At 39.9% G+C, this 25,230-nt stretch overlaps 1 protein-coding gene across 1 annotated transcript in view; it reads right to left on the bottom strand.

Moving 5' to 3' along the window:
• LOC128380936 (SRC kinase signaling inhibitor 1-like) overlaps positions 1-25,230 on the bottom strand; it is a 77,373-nt gene that overhangs the window by 41,994 nt on the left and 10,149 nt on the right. The window contains exons 2-3 of the mRNA XM_053340828.1: positions 19,109-19,135; positions 1,414-1,615 (exon numbers count right to left, since the gene is read on the bottom strand). Coding sequence (XP_053196803.1) covers positions 1,414-1,615; positions 19,109-19,135 — 229 coding nt within the window. The remainder of the gene's footprint in view (positions 1-1,413; positions 1,616-19,108; positions 19,136-25,230) is intronic.

The following is a 25,230-nucleotide window of genomic DNA, read 5'->3' on the forward strand; positions in this document are numbered from 1 at the left end:
AGCATTAGAGGGCTCTGTTTCTACTGAGAAGTCCTTATAGGAAGTGGGCTGAAGTCTGACTTTGACGTGACACTTAGAGGCTGTGGCAGGTTTACTAAATTAACACTCAATGCCTTCAATCAACAGTCACAATTACTGCCTCTTGTTTTGCTACCTTCTGTCAGAAACAAACAAGGTTAATAGTTTACATGTGTGGACACATCCTGCATGTGATTGGCTCTCAACTTGTCAATCAAAGCAATTTTATGGATTTTTCTGCAGGCAGAATCAAGACAGCAAAAAATTACATTTTCATTGAAACATGAGTCGAGGAGTTCCTGTTTCACCTCATGCTGTCAATCCAATTCCTCCATTCGTCTCACAGTGCCATCACAATGTAGGAAAACAGCATGAAAGGCTTTGAATTACTAGTAGGGCCCGACCGATACTGGATTTTTGGGGCCAATACCGATTTTGGGGTTAAAAAAATTCCAATATTGACAGAATATAATATCTTACAGAACATGTCCATAAATGCACTTTTTCTCCCCAGATGTGTTTACCAAACACAAAGACAAGGATATGTAACAGAGACATGATATTTTACAGTACAAAACTGATAGTAGTGCTCTGAAGCAGTAAACTTGACTGGGAGTTTAGTATATCTTAAACTACAATTAGGAAAAAGGATTATACATAAAATATTGCTTATATATCTTTAAGAAATATATTGGCACATATCGATCCGCATAAACATCAATATGATGTATATGTGTGATAGGCCAATATCGGTTGACCAATATCAGTCAGGCTCTAATTTCTAAAAAGCTTGTACCTTTCCAGTCCAGCTCCACTAAATGTATGCTCTTTACATTTATTTTTACAATGTATAAATCACTCATCAGAACAGTGAAATGGTCAAATCAACAAGTTGTAAACTCTCCTCCTGTCCTGTCTGTAAACACTGAGTAAAAGGTGAAGGGGATAAACACTGGCTATGATCCTGATCAGATAGACAAGCACGACCATCTCTGTGTCTATCTCAACATCAGCGAGGTAAATGTCAGGGGATTAAACACCGGCTGCAATCCCATCCACGTGAATCTTCTCTGTCAAGCATCCTGCTACCTAATGTAAAGCCACTGGGTAACAAACTGGATTACCTGTGTTCCAGCATGGTGTTTAAACAGTTTAGATACAACAGTTGGGAGGTTAATGGTACAACATATGCCTCAGGTCTTCTCTTTTATATCACTGTCAGGGAAGGGCAGGAAACTTTGGCTGAACTGAACTTTCAAATCCCACACGAGCTAAAACACAATATTGGAAAATCACCTCTTTTTAATATCACATGCCAACAACAATCCATGTGATTATGTGTGCAGGGAAGGAAAATAAATAATATCATGTGGACAATAAAGATGATGGTCTGACCTGGCGCCCGCAGTTTGGCCTGGCTGGAGGAACGGGCCAGGGGCAGACTCTGGCGAAGCCGGTTCATCCGGTTAAAGCCGATGGGGATATCAGGCTCGGACATGGTCTCCAGATTTTCAGCTGATGCAAAGGATACCCTGCTGGCCTGGTCAGCAAGAGCCGGCTGTGTTGGGCTGAGTCGTGTCACACGTGGTGTACGAGTCTGCGAGACACATGATAAGAAGTTAAGGAGTGAGAAAAACAAACAGGTAGAGTGGGCTGATGAAGAAAGAAAACACATTTATTTCTACTGTGATGGCAGTACAGTAAATAATGAGCTGACATCAAAAAACACATACAATACAAAACAAAGGCAAACAACATGGCTCCAGGAAATCAATGCACAGAAACAAAAGAGCGGCTATAAAAAAAGAAAGCTTTTGCACACGGGCAAAGACAAAATACACAGTTTACCTCAGACAAAGCAGCTTTTACCATCTTCCTACCAACAGAAGCTCAACAAAAAGAAAGCTGAGTCCCGAAGATAAAATTAGAGCACTGCAGACAGAGCAGACAGAGCAGAGCAGCACAGCCCGCCAGGTTAAACAAACCAACCCCAACCAACATCAGAGTCACAATAAACCCTGAATGCCCTCAGTATGTCCACCTGCATTAATAATGATGGAAACACAGAAGCTATTGAGCAACGGTTCAATGTAATTTTTTAAAAAGAGGCGAGTGGAGTGTATGGAAATGATGACAGAAAGTGGGCAAGCGGCAGCAGTTGTGGAGGGAAAGATAAAATAAATGATTGTTATTCTGCAGCGTGTAGGAAGCACACTGGCCCGAGCAGACAACGAGCTGGTTTCAACCGCTCCTTAAATTGAGCAAACGGGAGCATTGTAATGCTAATGACCACAACAAAGCCAAACTCAATCTAGACACCTTCTATATCAGTAATGAAGATTACCACTGATATTTCACCTGTCCAATTTTGAACCACCGGGGGAGCCCAAATTGTGAAGGACCTCTCATTACAGCTCTACCAGGAGCTGCTGCAACAGGTTGGTTTTTAATGAATCCTTACTGACAGACATTTTCCAGCCCAAAGAATACAGTAATGAGCTCCCACAGTGCTATGTGAAGCCAGCACCGATTGCCTTATGCATCTGTGGTCTTTGCTTAGTCTTTACAAATGCTATATGGGCGATGTTTGATTTCTTGAGGCTAGAACAAGCTGAGAGCATGCAGGCGTGGTATTCAGCCATGCATGTGTACGCAAACATATAGGAAACGCTCAAATTCACATCGAAAGACATAAACATGATGGATGAAATGCAGTGCAGAAACACACGCATGCACACATACAAGCTGTTGCACTTAATTATCTCTTGGGGCTTTTGTTCGTTCTTTATTAAAAGTGATCATACACACACACACATACACACACACACACACACACGTCTTAACACCCAGAACAGCCTGACAGATTATATGTGCCGCCACTCATATGTTTTGAGATTTATGTCAGCCGGAAACTGCACACCTTCTGCCTTCAACCACACGATAACCGAGCTACTGAAGAGAGAAGAATATACAGCAAGCGGGAATTATAAAGTTTTTGTTTAGTGAACTGTAAAGAAAAGGAGGGAAAAGAAGAGCAGATAGAGATTAGGGAAAGAGTAGAGAGTGTGGGGGGGGGGGGGGGGCAAAAAACACTCATATGCACAGGAGAAATGAAACATGAAGAAGAGATAAACAGACCAGCACAGAGAGCAGCTCAGAGATGGATGAAGCAACAGATTCTCTAACTAGTTTCCATTTTCTCTCTAATTTGCTGCAGGATGTTAAAAAGAGAGAAGGCAAAGTTGGTTGCACGCTTCAGTGGAGTATTTTATTTTTCCACAGTAACGGTCAATAAACCTTCCCACAGAATCTCTCAGCGGACCTCCTCCTCCCTCTCACAAGCTCCAAGCAATCATCAAGCAAGTCAGTCACTGCAGTCGTCATATTATAAGTGACTTGGGTTGCAAGAAATAGTCGATGCAAACCACAAGGACGCTCAGACAGTGATTAGATTTATAGTAGTGTGAATATGTGATGACTGATGATGCATAAGTGAAATTAATTGTGTCAAGAAAGCAAGAAAATGTCAAAAAGGTTTAAATTATTTGCGATGACCGGGCCCAAGCTCCCCCGATGCATCTTCTGAGTCAAATGGAAACAAACAGCGCCAAAATCGCAAATTCAATTCAAAATGGCCGACTTCCTGTTGGAGTGAGGGTATGGATCCAAGAGACTTTTTTGTGCGTCTTTACACGATACATATGTGTACCGAATTTCGTTTGTCTATGTCAATCTGAGTCGAGGGGCTAAATTTTTTAATTTTCTAGGGGGCGCTATTGAGCCATTTTGCCTTGTGAGGATATGGGTCCAAGAGACTTTATTTGCATTGCACTTGTATAGAAGTTCAATAATGCTAAATTGCTAAAATTCTCTATTCCGTTCATCTTGCTTTCATTTTGACTGCTGTAAAAATGATTTCTGATGTACAAATGTATCATCAAACATTCAATAATCATCTTTAAGTCCTGGTGGAAAAGGTAGTGAGAGATAAGATCAGAGGGAGTTTTACCAGCAGCAGACTGTAGAGACACTCCACGTTACAATATCACTGTTACTAATGAAGAGAGATGTTCTGGTTGGGGTAAATTCAGACGGTATCCCAGAGGACTTGATTAATTTTTCAAATAACCTCATTGTTTTCAACGTGAGAATCCAAGTCTAACGGATCCAAAACTACTGCTGCTGAAATCTGATATTTCTCTGTTGTAAATCTGTCTTCTGCTTTTTATCGGATTTGGAAAGTTTACCTGGGTTATACCTCAAAGCATAACTCATAAATCAAACCTTTGTGTTGCTTGTCAAAGTATGTTTCACTATAATAAACATACCAATGAATTAATGTTAGAAAACATAATCTGATGATCTTTTTGTTATTTTTAAGAGGGTGTGTTTGGGGTTTTCAATAATTTTAAAAGCTCATATTATGTGGTATTGATATGCTGTTTTTGAGGTAATAAAAAACCAACAGTATGCTAACTTTCTGTGTGAGAGCTTCTGCATCTTTATAAAGCTGACCTGATGTCATTGCTTTGCAGTTACATTTTCTTTTCTTCCAATTTTTTAAGTTGGAAGAAAAAAGGAACTGTGTTTGGCCACAGATTTGACATAAGGGTGATTTTCTACTACTACTCGGTGCTTCACCCATCTAAGAACTGACTCACAGGTCAGTTTCTAATCGGCTTGGCTCATAGATACTGAGGAGAATCTCCCAGCTTTCTTTGTTAAAACTTGGTGGAAACAATTAGAGTTTTAAAAAAATACAAAACCAATCCAAAGTCTTTAGGGCGGTCCTTCATTTTGGGGCATTGACATACAGGAAAAAAGGGAGAGAGAGCATCATTCCTGGTAAGGCTTGTTAGCGTTTGTTGTTTTCACCATTCAAGCAACTACATACTTTGGTAGGAGAATACCTCCCATGTCTAATATCATGAGACTCATTTTAGAATGGAAAGTTGTTTAATTTAATTCAATTTGTGAAAGTTACAGCTTAAAAGTTGATCCATTCACATTACTTTGGGCTCGTAACAGCATTTCAGATTGTTCTATATAGCTACAACATCAAAGAGATAAGGCCATACCACCCTCAACACCCCCAATCTCGTCTGATCTCAGAAGGAGAAAGTGTCTTTATGTCAGTGCTACATTCTTCACTACATAAAGACACACAGATGCTTCAAATCCCAGCACACAGGAGCAGGGTTTGGTGAGAAACCCGGATGCCACCGTCATCTCAACCCCCAGTATTCAACCCTAATGTCTGGTTTGCAATACAAAGTTGTTTCCCATGTCTTCTACTTGGATCATCACTGAGGGTGCTGACTTTTTTTGCTGTAAGCTTTAACCTCAGTCTTTCTGCATGACCATGACTCACACTGAATCAGTATATCATCATAATTGTGGCCAGGACCCTCATGCATGGCTCTGATTTTAAAATGAGTCAGACAGAAAGCATCTAATAAGTCAGCTGCAGAATGAATGTTCAACCAAACTATGGAGGTAACGTTAATTATCTGCAGCTGACAAAATCACTCAGCTAGAGTTGTCATTTTAGCAGTAAAATGAAAGAACTGTGGTTTAGAAAATTTAAGTGGGAAATCTGCCACTGTTGTCATAGTAAACTGAAAATGTGTCAGGATAAAATGCAAAGCCTGACAGACACAACAACAGTAATTATAGGAGATGTGACCATTATTATCACTATTATTATTATCATCATTATTATTATCATTACACTGTAAAGCTAAACTACAAAAAAACTACAAAAAGTGTGATTTATATTATCAATTAATCTGCTACTCATTTTCTCAATCCATCAATGATTCGGTCAGAATAATTAGGCTTGTGCTTGGGCCCCTATGTGTGGAGTTTGCATGTTCTCCTGGAGTCTGTGTGGGTTCATTCAGGATACTCCAGCTTCCTCCCACAGACCAAAAAGATACAGCTTAGGTCACTCTAAATTGCCCGTAGGTGTGAACGTGAGTGTGAATGGTTGCCTGTCTACTCTGTTAAGCCTGTGATGGACTGGCGACATGTCCAGGATGTACCCTGCCTCTCGCCAAATGAGTTGGGATTGGCTCCAGACTCCCCCCCCCCCGCCCCTCGCCCCCCAACCCCAACCCTCTGAAGGATAAGCGGTTTGGAAAATTAATTAATGAACATCAGACAACAGTGAAAAATGGCAGTCACAGTTCCCAACAGCACAAGTCTAATATCTGTTCATTCTGACCAAAACTTATTCAATTCACTATCATTTAAAGCCATGAAAAGCTGCAAATTCCCCCTTTAAAAAATAAAAAAGAACAATAATGACAAGCAATTAATCAATTACAAAAATAGTAGCCAATTAATTTTCTTTTGATCGACTAATCCATTACTCAACTAGACACTTCAGCTCCAGACGCACCTTAACAACGTGTAGCAACGCTGGGTTCAAAGTGACAAATTGCTACTCCGCTCAGTGCAGAGCATCACATCTGTGTCTGACTTCAATATCTCGAGGGTGTGTGCACAGTACAAAGCACACGCACGCAGTCATCGTACCAAATAATGAACGCCACAAAGGTCTCTGAAGTTGAACCAACAGCTACAAAGTGTGCATAAAACATCAGTTTCTTCTGCAATTGGAGAAAAGTACTGAGTAAATTCAGTCTGGAAAATGTCTATTCATATTTTCTTGCATAAAAGCTTCCATGAATTTCACAAGGGCTGAACAGTCATGCAAGACTTCTGATAAAAAAAAATGTAAAAAAAACCTACATCACATTGAATTTCGAGACTTAAAATTAAATTGTAATCACTGAAGGCTGACAATGAAAAGAGGTGTATAATGGCTTTCTGTGACTGCTCAAGAATAGAACTCAACAGTTTCTATTAATGAGCTTCAATATAGAAAACAAGCATGGCTCCATTTGTCATTATTATATTGTAGTGTCAAAAATATTTACTTTAAATCAGAGTCCAGAGCTGGTTTGTTAGGTTCATCATTGAGTGTGATTCATGTTTTTATTGTAAAGGACAAGTTCGCAATTTTTCAAGTCTGTCTTAACCCTCCTGTTGTCCTCAGGTCAAGGAAGGACAGAATGAAGGAAGGAAAGGAGTAGGGATGTCCCGATATGACTTTTTCACTTCCGATACGATACCGATATTGTAGCCTTGAGTATTGGCCGATACCGATATCAATACGATACGATATAGGCACGAATCATACATATATTTATTCCTTATTTTGTTGTGTGGAATGTTAGAAAAGGCTTGATAAAGTGATGTTACTGTTACTGTTACTGATGTTGTAGTGATATAACAGAAAACAATAGTCAGCAACAGTAGGTATAGGAAAAACTGACCCATTTATTATTAACCAATTGGTTACATAAATTTTAACCTTCAACATAAGAGTATTACCTCAACAAATCCAATAAAAACAAAATGTTATATTTAAAGTGCAAAATAACCACTGGTTACCAACATCATTATACAATTGAATAGAATAAATTAAATTTTAAAGTGCAAACAATTCAAGTTCACTCCAGTTATTTTTTTTACTGTCAGCATATGTTGGAAACAACTGTGGGCAGGGACAAAAACAACAACAACAACACAATATTGTCCACTGTCCAACTGCTCTAAGTTAAGAGTTCACACAGCTCCAGTTTCACTGACTGACTGTGCCCAAAACAATGTAGTAATTACTCTTAGTCTTCACTGAAGAATAGAGTGTAAACACAATAAACATATCACTCTAATAACAAGAGCATAAAACAAATAATAATAGCAATACACTTTTTAACCTCTTCGTGCATCTGGGGTATAGTTTTATCTACAATGTAGTGGCGGCTAGGAATAATGTAGCGAGGTTCGAGGTGCTCCATTAAGCGTTTAAACCCGACATTACTCACCACCGACAGGGGCTGGTCATCAAGCACAATAAACTGGGCTATCTTCTCTGTTATGGCCATTGCCTTTTTGCTGTCCCGTGGTAGTTTGTCACGTCTTGCAAAGCTTTCGGCCAGCGTGGGTTGCTGAAGCGAGCCAGAGGCTTGTTGCTTCGCCTTGCTGCTCACGCGAAAATCCTCATGTTCTTTTTTGTGGTGTTTTTTCAAATGTGCGATGAGGTTGGTTGTACTGAACCTTCCCGGTTCTGTCCCTCCACGGGACACTTGCGCCTGACAAATGTTGCATTTAGCTGCAACGTCTTTGTCCGAGTTTACAGTAAAATACTTCCACACAGCCGACATCACTACACCTTGCTGCAGGCACACGCGTTGTCGTTGTTGTGATCACGTGGGCTGTGCATGCTGGAGTGTGATCAAACCAGAGTCACCTATTATTATAGAAGTGCTGGAGCGGTAAATGGACAGCTTATATCGGAGCGTTTATATCGGAGTTTTTAGATTCAGTCCGATAAAATCCGATATTCACTTTTTTGGCTGATATCGGACTGATTTCCGATATCAATATCGGATCGGGACATCCCTAGAAAGGAGTAAGGAGGAAAAGAGGAAGGAAGTAAGGAGAGAAGGAAGGAAGGAAGGAAGGAAGGAAGGAAGGAAGGAAGGATGGAAGGACGGAAGGAAGGAAGGACGAAAAGAGGAAGGAATTTAGGAGAGAAGGAAGGAAGGAAGGAAGAAAAGGAGTGAGGACGAAAAGAGGAAGGAAGGAAGCAAGCAAGCAAGGAAGGGTGGAAGGAGGAGGGAGCAAAGAAATAGGGGAGGGAAGAAGGAAAGAAAAATTAAAGAAAGAGGGAAGAAGGAAGGAAGGAAGGAAGGAAGGACGACACAAGGGTTAAACCAGCGGTCAGGTGACCATATGAAGAGTAAAATAGGTTTTCCTCACTATGATCATTCATGCTGTTATACTGACTGTTAAAAGATCTTCAAATGTGCTTTTAATGGAAGTGACAGAATTAGTCATATCAAGTGGATATCTGACACATTTACAGACTATTCAGCATCAAATTCCCTCTTTGTGTTTCCCTGTTTAGCTGTGGTGGAAGTATATTAACAAAAAGAGGAACTTTGACACTAAAAAGACTGTAATGTTGAAAGATATCTACTTGATTTGACTCATTTGGACGACTGAAGCTTCAAATTAACTTCAGATAAACTATTAAATACATTTTTACACAGAAGAAGAAGGAGGACTGTCTCCCATCACTTAGATAAGATAGATGTAAGTGCATTATGAAAGGATCTTCTAATGGTCAGTATGAACAGGACGAATGATTACAGCAAGAAAAAACATGTTTCAATGTTCATCTGGACTCCTTCAAGATAGCAGCCTCTTATCTCTCAGCATCACAACCAGGATGGAGTTGCACAGTAACTACATTATTATTTTTGTGAAGACTTGAAAAGTGAAAAAAAGTCATTCAATTTCTGTTTCTCATTTCAACATCACAGCCTATAATTACAAGATTCAAACAGATAGCCCAAAAATGTTCATGCTGTGTGCGACACTGATTACTGTGATTTCATTATTCATTGATAAAATAATTCAAATGAGCATTTACTCAACTAGTCTTTTTCTTTTTTTTTTTTACCATAACAAATGAACAGCTGGTTGCATATATTAGCAACCTCTTCTCAGCACAAACACAGAGAGCAGTTCACATATCTGCTGCTGCACTGATGGTAATAACAACAGCAACAACCTCGAGCCAACCAAGCAGCAGACTCCTTTTTAAACGGGAGACTGGAAAACACCTTGCTTTTGATTACATTATCATAAGTAGCTTCTAATGCCTGGTAGAGTTTTATGACTTGAGTGGTGGCTACTGCAGATGCATTATGTGGAGGGTTGGACAGTCTGAGATAATAAGATATGACCATAACCACAGACATTCAACAAAAAAATTGATAATATAATAAATGTTCAAGTCACTGATGAGGTAAAAGTGCCAAAAATACTCTTATTCCGGCTTGGAAATGGGAGAAATTGGGCTCAAACTCAGACAGTTTGCAGAATATAAGATTAATTAATTGAACAAACAAGTACTCATCAATTTAATCAGTAATGAAAATAATCATTAATTACAGCCTTAACCATAATTTTGCATGCTGCAGATGGGAAAAAAAAGCACCACAAAGTCTGGCTAGGTGATATTATTTTTGTGTAATAATAAAAATATTCAATGTTTTATGATATGAATCACCTCTGACTGAACCCATTAGAAAGCAGCAGTGAATTCTAAGTAGATGATTTGAGGAGCTTCTGCAGATTTACATTAAATATCAGCTTTCATTATGTACAGCTGACCCTTACCTCTGCTTCCAGGATCTTATTTAAAAGCATGAAAACAGCCTCATCATTTACTCTTTAGCTCCATTAGCTCGTCTCCTTCACACCGTGATGTAACACGTCTTTAGAGGTCTGTTGCATATTAATCCACAGCTCTTTCTATCGCTTTTTAAACTCAAAACCTGTATCTTTTACGTCTGTTTCAAATCTTTAACAGCAGACTCGTCCTTTTTCTGAGAGTTATGACTCCACCTTTCAAGCGCCGATTGGCTACTTCGATGCAGATTTCCCACCAACTGATACACAGGGTCTTGATTGATGAGGCAGCTGTGCACAGCTGTACTTCGACACAGCTGCCACACCCCACGAAGTCTGATATTTCATGGGCATTACCATGACGTACCGTGGCATTCCTTTCCACTGAGACTTAAAGCATCTGCAAGCGTCTGTTTACGGACATGTTTTTCTTTTAAACTCTTGTGTAACATAATATGAATCAGCTTTAACAATGCAGCTATTACTGAATGAGGGATGTCAACACACCACACACCTTTATAACAATGACCTGAGGGAGGAGAGGCAGGTGAAGGAGGCGAGGAGCACATGGTACGTTCACTTGGGAGTTTCCCAATATAGCCAGTGTGTTGTTCCATTTCCCACTGAGCAGCTCCACGGGAGCAGCTGGGGGTTAATTGTCTTGCACAAGGGCACTTGTTTTAGAAAGAGAGAGAGGAGGGAACCCTGTTCTTCACTCTCCTGCCTAGACAGTCCCTGCTGAACCAGTGTCAGACAGGGTTGTAGTATTTTCGATCGGATGTCATGTACACTTTGTGCAATGATGGGTTTGACCTTGATATCTCCAGAGTGTGTGTGACCTGTGTGACCTCCTGAGTTTTACTGGATTTTTTTTTCTTTTTTTAAACACAACACACCATAAAAGTCAAGCCTACAGTGTAAACACATCCTCCTGAGGAAGATATTTGTCTTTCACATGAAATTCAGTGGTAACTTTTCTTTCTTGCTATTGGTTTCCACCAAAGTTCAACCTTATTAATGTGTAGCCTGCCAAACAAACCTTACAGTCTTGGCAGATGGCAGTGGAGTGTCAATAAGTGATTCTGGGCACGTGCCTCAGCACAGTGCCAGCCGACGAGCCGGTCGAGGGAACACTGCAGCAGTCGTCCTCCTAAGCCTTTTAGCGGTGGAAAACACTCCCGCTATTCTCCACGTCAGATTGGGGAATAGCGATTTTCCACCGAGCATCATATCAACAGCCAAACAGCACAAGGGCAACAAAAGCAGCTGTCTGAATGGGTTAGAGTTGAGCTAGCTCACTGGGACAAATATGGCAGGGGTAGTCTGGGAATGCCTCTCCGTACAGAAAATGCCCTGGTCACAGTCTGTACATTAGACACGTGAAACACAAATGATCGCCTTGCAAAGCTTCCAGGCTCCCTGACGTGACACAAATCCTTTGCAAAAAAGAAAAAAGAAAATTATAATAATAATCCTTTCTGAAAAAAAGTTTTATCGTGGATAATTGCAGATGACTCTTTTCATCATCATCTTACCATTCTGTCCAAGATAGCCGAGTAAAGAATCACATCAGTAATTTTGAATTCTCTGAACAGTTTGGAGAAGAAAGTTAACTTTACCATCCTTGATCCTAAAAGTGGTGTGAAAACTTATCCTTTTTATTAAATGATTCATCTGCCATTTGATAGATCTACAATAAATCAGGATATAATTGAAACTGACACTATTTCAGTTGATTGTTTGATCCAGAAACAAATAAAAGTACTTTGATTGTTGCTTTTTGCAAAAACTGTTATTTTGTTAGAGTTAGGGTTAGGGTTAGTTATGTTATGTTACCGTAGCAACAATAAACTGTTGTTTTACAGTTGGTATAAACTAGAGGTAGACTGTTAAATATATACATATATATATAATTGTGTGCAAAAGTTTGGGCGAATAACATTTAGCTGATTTTTTGTAATTGAGAAGATGTAACCACAGCTTCTCTGGGACATGGGGAAACATGAATGCATTTTTTTTGTCATGTATTGAGCAAAAATAGTAAAAATAGAAACATCATGCACATGCCACAATGTGCAAAAAGTTTGGGCACCCCACATAGTAACACCCCCCTCGGGTAGATATCACAGCTTGCTAACACTTTTTGTAGCCAGCTAAAAACTCTTTCAGTTCTTCTATTTGGGATTTTCTCCCATTCTTCTTGGCAAAAATGGCTTCTAGTTCTGCAATATATTCTTGGGCTGTATAGCATGTACAGCTCTTTTAAGATCAACCCACAGATTTTCAATTGTGTTTAAATCAAGGGACTGTGATGGCCATTCCAAAACCTTTGTCTCTTGAGGTAGTCCATGGTTGGATTTTGTGGTATGTTTAGGATCATTATCCTGTCGTAGAAGCCATCCTCTTTACAGCTTCAGCTTTTTTCTTTTTACAGATGCTGTGATGTTTGTTTCCAAAATTTGCCGGTGTTTAGTGGAATCCATTCTTCCCTCCACCCTCGCAATGTTTCCTGTGCCACTGGCTGCAACACAACCCCGAAGCACGATACATCCATCCCCATGCTGAGCAGTTGGCAAGGTGTTCTTTTCATGCAACGCTGCTCCTTTTTTTCTTCAAACATACCTTTGCTGATTGTGGCCAAACTTCAACAGTCCAACAGTCCATCGTACTCGCTTCCAAAAACACATCTGGGCTCCTGTAGATGTTCTGTAGCATACTTCTGATGTTGGATTTCATGTTGAGGACACGGGTAAGGTTTTATTCTACTGGCACCACCTCTCCTGAACTCTGCTAAATCCAGCTGCAAATGTTCTGCAGTTAAACAGCTGATTTGATTTTCCTTTCTGACCAGCGTACAAGCAGTTCTCTCCACGTTTTCTTAAGTCTTTCAGAGCTCATCTTGACCTCCACAGCTGCCCTAAACTGCCATCTCTTAATTACATTTTGCACTGTGGATCCACTGCAAGATATATGATAACACTTTGCTACCTTCTTGTAGCCTTCCCCTGAATTGTGGGCATCAATCACTTTCATTTTCAGAGTCTTACACAGTTGCTTAGATGGAAACGGTGGTTGCTGAGTGTTCGCACAAGGGTTGAAGAGCTTTGAAACTGGCACCAGCTGACATTTCCTAATGACAAATGTTAACATTCCTCAGTCCCAACAAGCTGAGCGGAGCATTTCTGCTTTAAAAAAATCATTATATTTGTCCTAAATCCTCCACTTATCAATGATCTGTCTCATATTTCTGAGTCTTCACACCTCTGTGTCATTACATATTTAAGAAAATAAAGCTCTTCTCCAGCCTGTAATGCGTAATGTGAAGTGGTTTCTGTGTAATGTGGTACATTACATTATATATAGAGAGAGTGATACCCCTTACTAACTAACACCCAGTGATATTCCCCTTTAATCAACCCTCTCCTCTGCTTTGTCACTATGGTTACATTAGCAAGCACACGAAAAAATCCCACAAGCAATAGGCTCCATTATAATGCCCTCGGAAATGAAGATGGCTGGTGAATAATTGGAAAACTGGAGACAACTTCAATAGGATCCACTTTCCCCCTGTCTAAGCCCACAGTATGGTGCATTCGTCCAAATTCAACACCGAGGCGTACAGAGGAGACAATGGGCCGTGATTACTTTGGCCACTCCAGACGAAAAATACAAGAGCACAAGAGACACAAAAATTGAGTATTAATATTTGTATAAGTGAGGCTGGGAGCAATGAAAAGGAGATAATTATGCAGCACTCGGCTCCATTGTGTTTTTGACACTGTCAGTGGCAGCAGCAGCAGCAGCAGCAGGCTGGTGTTCGAATCCATGTTCACCCCCATGGACAAGCTGACAATCCCTTCTTTTTGTTTGGTTTGAGGATGTTGGAGAAGATGTGAGAGGGCGTCTTGAAATGTGTGTAGAATATACACACACACACACACACACACACACACACACACACACACATATACAACACACTTCATCCATATTTACGGTTTCCATGACCGCTGCATTGCAAAGTCCATGTGTGCATGAAAATGTGTGCGTGTCTGCATCTAACATAATTGTTTGCTAATCTATGATGTGTTTTTCCAGTGTGGGTATCAGCCATGCCTGTGTGTGCATTTAGTGAGCTGGCAAACCAATGAAACATCAAAGCGGAGCTGTGGGAGACTACGGTATTAAACACACACACACCCTCACACACACGAGCACAGCAGTGCACTGCTGCAGGGGTTTCTATTGCATCAGAAGAGGAGGCGAGACTCCCCGACTCCCTGAGAGGAAGGGGGAGCGATAACCAATCCTGTACGAGCTGCAGACCAGCAACAAATGGGGGGAATTGAAAAAATGCCAGCATGTGTGTACGTGTGCGTGAGTGTGTGTGTGTGTGTGTGTGTGTCACCAGCTAAACAGAGAAGGTACGAAGGAAGCTGCTGCCACTGTATATAAAAAGGAACACACGACACAACTCAAGCATGACAAGATAATGCATATGATATAATAATGGAGGATGGTTTTCACTGGATTAGTACTTAAAATACTACGAGCATCAGGATACCAAGACAAGACTATCATTATTCTTGATATGTCTTATTGTTAAAGGGGACATATCGTGCTTTTTGTGATCTCCTGTTATTCGCATACAGTTATGATGTCAGATATCTATACTAAAAATGTCAAATCCCAGGACTTCAACCTGCTATGAAGGCTTCATTTATAGTGGCTTTTTCTCGTCACATTGCCAAACTCATTTATTTCCTACTGAAAAGATAAAACAGTTGTCAAAATTGTTTAATTTCTTGGGCTCAGTTTGACATGTTGGCATTACAGGTTAGTTAACTCTGTGAGTGCTTTTGAAAACCTTTGTGTATGAAAAAGATTTTTTAATGATTTTCTTTTTTTGTTCTTTTATGTATTTTTAATGATCTTTTAAAATTTAACTACATGGATTTTTTTATCGGTGTAGTATCACCTTACATTTTACTTAGTTTACTTAGTTGCTAGCCTTATACTTGGATTGTTGGTGTTACTCAGTGTAACAGTGGGACTTACTGATGTGTTTCTATTAGCTTTTGGACAACAATGAAGCTCTACTTTAATTCTACAGAAGCAGCACTTCTATTGTTCGGTTTCAGAAAATCCTCGGCAGTGTTTATATTCGCTGTATCAGCAAAAAATGTATGCAAGGAACCAGAATATCAAGTAATTTTTCTGGTTAAGATGATGTAAGCTGCAGTAAGTGCTTAAGGTTTTTTTCATATGCACCACAGTACAATTTCCCTCAGGCTACAGTGAAGTAAGGGTCAAAAGGGTCTGTTCAATGAGTAATGTATAATATATTCTAGTCTGAGGTGGAACTGATAATGCATTCGAGCGTTGCAGCATTGTGTTACTCTCAACTGAGCTTTGGCATCAGTTTGTCAAGCTGAGAGAGAAACTGACAAAATTGTAGGTTGAAATTACATGTTTTGCTTCTCTATAGTGAAACAGTTGAACAGATTTATTATTATTTTTCCTTCTTTCCTTCTTTCCTCCCTTCCTCCCTTCCTCCCTCCCTCCTTCTTTCCTTCCTCCCTTCTTTCCTTCCTTCCTCCCTTCTTTCCTTCCTTCCTCTTTTCCTTTCTCCCTCTCTCCCTCCCTCCTTCTTTCCTTCCTCCCTCCCTTCTTTCCTCTGTCCTTCTTTCCTTCCTTCCTCCCTTCCTCTATTTCTTTCTCCCTCCCTCCTACCTTCCTTCCTTCTTTCCTCTGTCCTTCCTCTCTCATTTCTTTCTCCCTCCCTCCTACCTTCCTTCCTTCTTTCCTCTGTCCTTCCTCTCTCATTTCTTTCCTTCTTCCTTCCTTCCTCCCTCATTTCCTTCCTCCCTCCTTTCCTCCCTTCCTTCTTCCTCCCTTCCTTCCTTCCTTCTTTCTCCCTTCCATCCTTGACTCGAGGACAACAGGAGGGTTCATTTTAAAGGATTGGTGAATGTAGATAATAAAAATAAAAGGATTTTCTCACATACCTCTAGTAGTGTTTAGATACTTTTGGTTTCATTTGTACATTTTCATAGGAACTACTTTCTGGCAAAGAAATAGTCCTTCTAATAATGACAGAGTGAGGACTGTGGCTCATCCAGAGTAACAAACACAGTGTTTCTGTTCTTTTAATGTAATGTTTCTATGCTGTGAGGACCACAAACTAGATTACCCTCATTGTTCTGTAGTGGTGGCAATCTGCATGACAAGACACCACAAGCAGTAAGTGAGAAAAATATGAGAAAATATGCATTTTTCCATCATTGGATGAACCAACTCCATAAACACATTCACATGAGCTCAGATGCTCATTACACTCCGTATACCCATAAAACTGCACAGAGCAGCCATGACGAACAAACATAGGTTCTTCCCTGTAATTGGTAGGATTACATTCTCACTCGTCATAAACCTCACAGCAGCTTGCCCATTAATTGGTTCACACTCCGATTTAAATGACATCCTTTTCACATGCTGATATAACACAACCCAAGTAGCAAACACTCACCTTAGTAAATGTGGTTGCAACACACCTGGTCTCTTTGCGTTTGCTAGTTCAACATAAAAATAGAGTCAAATTCTGCAGTTTGGAAACTTGAAACTAGTCAATAGAGCCACAGCCAGAGCCACAAACTAATAAAAAAAAGAGATAGCATGCAGCTGGCACTGACTGATGACCACTAATGGCCCCATTTTCAGATTAGCTAGAGCATTTCACATTTCACACTATTTACACCCCAGCCTTGCCAGTGCTTGGTAAAATATCTGACTCCAACTGAAAATTAGGTTTCATTTTGATGGTTGCAAAGCATTCAATGTGGGCAAACCATCAGAGGTATCAGAGTGGTTCCAAAAAAACCTGGAAGCAGACCATGTGTTTGCAACAGCGTGGGCTTAAAGTTGGCTCAGGATTGTTTGCTTCACGTCAGCTAATCCCCATCTCCCGTATTCTCTGTCACTAGGTAAAGTAAACGTTGACATACAGTGCAGATTACATTTATATTACTTGAAGAAATAGGAGGGCATGGATAATCTTTCACCACTGACACACACATCACTTTCACAGCTGTCTCCATAGCTACACTTGGGACTGCTTCAGAAGATCTTCTTTAGCTAATCAAGTAACCCGGGTGTAGCTGCCCCGAGGGCTGAAAGCAGTGAAAACTTGCAAGTGAGGCACATTAAGTGACACTTTACACCTAGGCTCTGCTTGAATTGGAGTAAAAAAAAATTGTGAATGTTGCACAGTAAGCACATACAGCACTCGGGGGCACAAATGGATGATGGCGCTGGATGAAACATCAAGTGATCCCCAAAGTCATCACAATTCATCCTGTGAGAGAAATGAATGTGAGTCCAACCAGAAATCCTTTATTTTCACTGTAATTTGTTCATTTTTTTTAATGCCTGCAACCTTGTTAAATGTGCTGCTGCCTTTCTTGGCCCAGGATGATGTTATAAAAAGAGGTTTTTAATCTTAATGAGATTTTTCCTGGTTAAATAAAGGTTAATAAATAAAAATTGTCAACCTCATGATAGCACTAGAAGAAGCACATCAGTCTCTAGATGGGTCTTTAGGATTCATCATCGGGGAATCATGAATGTTTGTACAAAATTTTGCTCCTACTTATCAAGTAGACTTTGAGATATTTCACAGGATAAGTGGACATTTTGAGCTAGTTAGCGCTGGAGGAGAGTCATAAAATTAGTATTCATCCTCTGAGGGGCCATAAAATCTGTTTGATAGTTGGCACATTTCAGTCTGGACTCAAATAGTGGACCAAACATCTAAATGAACATTGCTATTAGCATGACTCAACACTTGTTGGGTTTAGCCTAATAATCAGACTTGGCCATTTCTTCCTTCTTAATTCTGACATCATATTTATATTAAAACATTTCCATTTGGTAAGACAGCTTTATTTAATCATATTCTACCTTAACCAGTTAATCATGAGTGATGTATTCATCCCGCCAACATCATTTTTTTCTGTTTTTCTGTCTATGAGCTGACCTGTAACAATCTGCACACCAGCATCAATCTCATTCTGGCACGAGAAGATAACGTTCCCATTGTGCATCCCGCCTACCAAGCTCTGATTGGCTTAGCATACTTGATACAACCAGGAAAACAGCAGTCAATGAGCATAATATCAGACCTATTTGAATCACTGACAAGATTGGAGGTTTGGGCAGCGATCCAAAGACCTGTAAACAGGTTATGATGAGCTCTGTATAGCGTCTTTATAGACAAAGGATTTTGTAAGCAACAACAGAAATCTGAGCTCTAACCAGCAGCTTTCTGGCTAAACTAAACCACATATTGTACCTCAAACGGCAGCAGAACAATTTTGTCTCCTCGTGCAAGAACCCCCTCATATTTTGTTTGATAGTTACAATAACTAAACTCTGAGGAACATGATTAGAAAGTGGCTGTAGTAAGTTATAAGTACTGTAATAGTATTCAGTTGGACAGAAATCCCAATTGAAATAGCACTTACACTCACCCCAATACACAGAAGAAGGGATTTTCCTGCCTGCCCACCAGTTAATCTCCATTTCTAGTCAAGAATTCGGTTAACTTGCTAAGACAGAAATGTCACAGTGGTACAAGAGCAATCCAACCTTGGTGCAGAGTTAAACACAAAAAAGTGTGTGCCAACATGTGACCAACACTAAATGCGATGGAGAAGAGGCAAGCGGGCATGCAAAAGACACAATGGAGAGTTATCCTATTAGAGACAAATCCACACAGAGGCACAGATTTACGCTGAAACACAAACACAATATTGGCACTGACCTTGAAGCTCCAGTAGTTTGGTTGTTGCTAGGAGGGGGGGAAAGAAAAACAAAGAGCAAAGGAGACAGAAAGGGGACGGGGAGGGTAAAAGAGGGAGAAAAAGACTGGGTGTGAGACATTTGCTCATGTGTTAAGCTGTAAAACAGTACAGTATTAAAATAAAACTGGATGGTAACAGAACTGAGAGGAAAGACTAAGAGAAAATGCTTTGTCACTTAGCTCCCATGTGGAGATATATAAGTGATACCACAAAGTGTGACTAATAAAGTTTAAGAGGTTTAGTATTTTAGGCAGAGAGTGAGCTACGCCCCAAAATGTCTACACCAGTGTGCTTTAAATGACCACAAATCATGGCAAAGCTTAAGCAAACAAACCGATAAATGGCTTATTTTTTATACATTAGGCATGGTGAGAAAATGATAGGCTAATTATTGTGATGATAGCCAGATTAATTTATGTTGTCCTTCACTGCCATCATAATAGGACTTTAATTGCTTGTAATTGCTTCTCAGCAATTAATCAAATGTTTACAATGACTTCACACACACACTAATGATACAGGCCCAGGCAGCTCCCTAAATTCAGCCCTGCACACTCCCCTCAATGCAGAGTTGGCTGGCATGGACCCAGGAGCAGGATTAAAGTGATGCACAGACACTGGATTAAGACGCTGCCATTTTCACTTCATCTAGGGAGGAAGCCAACATTCAGGTCAATGTTCCTCCGATTCGTTAAGATACTGTACGGCTACTGAAGCTGCATGTGTGCGCTCATCCGTGACATTCAGTTGATGGCCAATAATTAATATGTTCATCCGCTTTGTGGCCAAAAGTATGTGGACGACACCATCCAAATACTGCCCCCCTTTCCCCCTAATACACTCACAGCATCAACTCAGGCAACTTCCATCCATTCAAAATGCCTCAGTTGACATTAAAAGGATAAAGCTGGCAATATTCTATATATTTGTTACTGCCAACAAATCCCATGAAAATGCCAAAACCAACAATGAGTTTTGCCATTCTCTCTTTATGTATTTCCAACTTATCCAACCCGTGGCTCTCAGCCAGACGTAAATCTTTGAAAATGGGTCACAAATATATAGTTTAATTTAAAAAAAAAAAAAAGCTCAGTAATTTCCTACAACAGCTGGGCAATGTAGATTTCAGAAAACGTTACTCAAACAGGAGACATATTGCATTTGTTGGAGACTATTTTCAGTTGCGGATTAATCCACTTTTAGTGCTTTGGTGAGTATATACAGCAGAAGGATGGTGTGTATGAGATTGAGTTAAAATAAACTACAGTGTGTGTTTATGGTGATGTGTCCTGTCAGGCAGCGTACCAGTGTGGCTCATTGGCGTGTTTTTAATAGTTTTTGGAGAACAACAGAGGACTATGGCACAGAGGAATAAGATAAATCAGGCTTTGGGGATGCAGACTTAGTAGATCAGTTCATTGTTGTGTTTGGTCTTTTAATGAGAATTCTTGATAACTAGGAAAATAAAGAAAGTCACCAAAGTGATTTTTTTAAGGCTTACAAACTCCAGAGAGGAGCAGTGTTGCTTTGTGAGTTGTTTATCAAACAGCGGGAGGTTGATCAGCTCTTACTGTGGGATGATTGGAGCTCTCCAAGCAAAGAGTTTGCCTTGAATACGGGATCAGTTATCTTCAAATAAAGTCTTGCTGTCCTGAAACCCTTGTGACACAGTCCCTGATTTAAAGAAATTGTGAATTATTGACTGCCGTAGCTCGGGGTGTCACGCTTATAATCAGTCAATTAATGCTGAGGCATTAAATCTTTAATGCCTCAGCAGACAGTACAATGCTTATTTAGACAGTAGTGTGTGACAGCCAGGTCCAAAAGGAAGATTTTTCCTAACTTGACTGTCCTGCACAGAGCTGTGACCACAACCCCTACCAACACCTTTAAGGTCCATTTATGCTCAACGTTAAATATGGATGTATTTCTGCACGTTTCCATAAAGCTTACGGATACGGACCAAACGGAGCAGTACCAGCGGAAACCATGGGGGGGCAGTGTTGCTGTCACTACTCGATACGTAGCTCTAGTGAGACACGAAGAAGAAATAACAATGGAGGAACTTTTTGAGGAAAGGTTGTGCGAGTTGGTTAGAAACTTTAAACATATCGTTTTAATCTTTTATGCAAGAGGAACATGATCAATATCTCCTCCACAGTCGCCATCTTTGTTTTTGAGTTTGTTGTTGTCATAAACTTTTGACTCTGTGCTGCCTCCTGGTGGATGTTTTGGTTAACATCCATGCCAACATAAAGGATGCATGGAAGTATGTGAGCAGTGATGGTAAGATCGCTTGAAACGGACATATACATTTTTGTACATCCGTTGAGCATAAATGAGCCTTTAGGGCGAACTCAAACACCATCTGAGTCAGTGTTGGACCTCACCAATGCTCTTGTGGCTAAATGGGAGCAAAACCCTGCAACCAGGTTCAGAAATCAGATGGAAAGACTGAAACCAGATGAGCAGCATGGAAAAGATGCTGCACTTTCAGGTTCATGTTCGTAACCTGCTCAAGAGTATTACATTTTTATCCTGAATGAAAGGTAACAACACTATTTACTGAGAAATATCCACTCATCGCTTTGGATGAATGTATTGAATCAGATCTTAGAGAAGGTCTCTTGAAGTGTTCTTCAATTCAGAGTATGTAAGTTCCAAACCAAAGAGAAAGAAAAATGTACGAAAGAGAAATAATGGATGTGTCTACTCTAAGTGGAGTGGCCTTGTGTGCCTATACCAGGCTGTTTCGTGTTGTGAAATTACTTCATTATCAAATTTTTCTACTTTAGTTATGTTTTAAACCTCATTTGTAAGTTATTAAGCAACACATCTCCAAAACCTGTCAGTTATACAGTTAATTATCATTCTGAAATATATTTTTTTAACAGTTTTGTGAACTACTGAACCTTCTGCATCACTTTAAGAAAAGAAAATAATTGCTTCTAATGATTCTCTTCACCAGATGCATTATAAAAAGACAAAAGAATAAGAGCTTACAGTCATGCCTGCAGATCAGTCAGACTGTATTTAGGTACAGCTATGAATCAAACTATGGTGCAAATTAAGATTTTGACCGGATAATGGTGCTAGACAAAAAGTAAAGAGGTCACCAAATGTATTACAGTTTATCTAAAGGGGAGTATGACTCTCTGGACAAAACTTCATGGAAATCAATCCAAAAGTTGTTAAAGATATTTCATTTTGGACCCAGTGGCGGAACGACCGACCATTAAACTGATATCAGCATCCATACAGGCGTACATCATCTACAGATTAGTTTATTTGCCAAATTCAGATCAGTTTAGTTACCAGCTGTAACACAATAAAGTCCAATGTAGTCCTTCATGTTAAACCAGCAAGATGATAACTGACACTTGACAACTATACCTTCTGATCTTCTGTAGTTAAAGGGGAATATTCACATTTCAGGTCAGCAATTATGTTATATAGTTTTGTCAATAATTTTTACTCATGTCATAAATGTATAAGATGATACAGGTTAATACTTACTGGAATGTCCATGAGCTTTATGTTTATATTGTTATGAATTGTCATGTAAAAGATTCGATGTAATGTTTGAAAAAGGGAAAACTTTTATTAAAGGGGCCAATTTTTTTTTTGGAGGGCTGGATTCGGCCAAAGAGCCAATATTCACCTACCACTGATTTAAAGTAAGAAAAAAACCTCCTTATTTATCTTATACTGACTCCCCTTAGTTCAGCCTCTGTTCTCATTGGCCAGCTTCAGGGAGCTTCAGAGGTCAACAAAGTATAACAGCAGGACTTCACTTCTTTTTCCTAATATTTACTTGTCAACTTGTCATATACATCCATACCTGTTTGAGCCATGATCATACAACAATCACCTCAGCAACAAAGATCATAAACAGACGATTAAGTATTAAAAAAACACTGCAAATCTCAAGTATTAGAACTTTAATCATGTCAACATGGATATATATGTTTATGTGTGTATGTGTGAATATATATCATTTAAAGTCTCATTATCAACAGTGGTAATAACTCTACTCCAACCATCATTACTGCCTGTTCAATCATGTCAATAAAGTCCCATGTGATGCAATGCTAAAATACAAAACTATCTTTGTATTGACCAATCAAAGCATCCTGTTTAATAGATTACAGTCTGTTCATGTTTATTCAAGTCCTGTGCTTCAAAAGTAGAAGCATCAGCAATCTTCAAACAATCAATCACACATGATGGAGCTGGAAAAGAGGACGATGTCTGGATCTGGCTGCTACTGTTTGTGCCAAGATGGCTGCTTCCATACATTATTATCTGAGTCAGGTGTGAATATAACTTGCATTGCTGTCGATAGCCTGACAAAAGATTTCTCTACAGTGTTTGAATGAATGCCGACATCTGTTAGAGGTCAAGTCAACTGTAATTGAATGATGTATAGGCCTCATCACCGCCAATTTGTCTCAGAGCAGAGTCTAATATCACATCTGACTCGTAATGAAAAATAATGGTCAAAGTAACAAACAATAAAGCGGCGCCGTGGGCTTATCAGCATGAATTAGGAATGGAGGGAGAAGATCGAGACCGAGGAGTCAAACTTACAGTCCACATTATCAGAAAGACAGCTCTGAGCCTGTCTCATCACATTTAGACAGAACTCATTCGTGACTTGCTGCAGATGCTTTCCACACTAAGAATCATAGTTCCTCACTTCTATCATATAAACCTCATACATCCCCCCCCCCCCCTATCCAGAGTGTTCCCACTTTAACCACCTCTCCGCACTTCCTAATATATTCACAGTGGATTGTGTTAAATGTTTTGCGAGCTATTGTTTCACTCTCAGCTGTTGTTTGGGTTGCAATGAACAAATCCTCAAATAACTGCCACAACAAATGTTTTGCAACTATTTCAGCAAAACTGAGCCTGTGCAGATTTGATGTTAATAATTCGGCTGCTGCTTGTATTAGTACAAATACTTTACTTGCACTTTTGAGTACCCTAAAAAAAAGAAAGAAAAGGAGAGCACAGGTGTGTTAACCCTCCTGTTGTCCTTGAGTCAAGGAAGGAAGGAAGGGAGGAAGAAGGAAGGAAGGAAAGGAGGAAAAGAAAGGAAGGAAAGGAGGGAGGAAGGAAGGAAGGAAGGAAGGAAGGGAGGAAGAAGGCACAAAAGGAGGGAGGGAGGAAGGAAGGAAAGGAGGAAGGAAAGGAGGAAGGGTGGAAGGAAGATGAAAGGAAAGGAGGAAGGAAGGGAGGAAGAAGGAAGGAAAGGAGGGTGGAAGGAAGACGGAAGGAAAGGAGGAAGGAAGGGAGGAAGAAGGAAGGAAAGGAGGAAGGGAGGGAGGAAGATGGAAGGAAAGGAGGGAAGGAAGGAAGGGAGGAAAGGAGGGAGGAAGGTAGGAGACAGAGGAAAGAAGAAAGGGAGGAAGGGGGATAGAGGAAGTATAGACGGAAGGAAGGAAGGAAAGAAGGGAGGAAAGAAAGAGAGAAGGAGGGAGGAAGGAAGGACAGATGAAAGGGAGGAAAGAAAAAAACAGTCAAAACTGACGGAGGACGACACGAAAGTTAATGTTGTCAAAATTCCATCACATACGCTGAAAGAGCTTTTGAATATACTAATTCCCTCAATAATTAAACTAAGGCATAGGTGGAACTCTTAATTAATTTCTGAGCAGCTGGTCTGGGAGCTGTTTGGATCCCCGATATTTTCTCTCTTCTCTCTCCTGAAATCTCACTAGAAACTTGTGAAAATCATCTCACTTTTCTTTTTGAATATAAAGTGGAGGGAGCAGGATAGAGGGAACAGTCTTTCGAGAAAGAAAGACCAACAAGCCTGTGGGCTGATGTGACCCAGATTTTAGAGCTCAGTGTGGCTTGTAGGCCTCTGTCCAAGCCTGGTGTCCAAATTAAACTCAATTGCACAACAACCAAAACAAAAGAATCAAGCTTCTGTTCTCACATTTATACAAACATTTTAAATATACGCTGCAAGATACTGACCCCTAAATGCTATTTTTTTGTCTTTATGTACACAAATTCCATTCAGATTTTGGATGATATCTACTACAGTGAAGTGAATATCTTGGATTAAAGA

The sequence above is a fragment of the Scomber japonicus genome, chromosome 20, assembly GCF_027409825.1.
Source record: "Scomber japonicus isolate fScoJap1 chromosome 20, fScoJap1.pri, whole genome shotgun sequence".
NCBI lineage: Eukaryota > Metazoa > Chordata > Actinopteri > Scombriformes > Scombridae > Scomber > Scomber japonicus.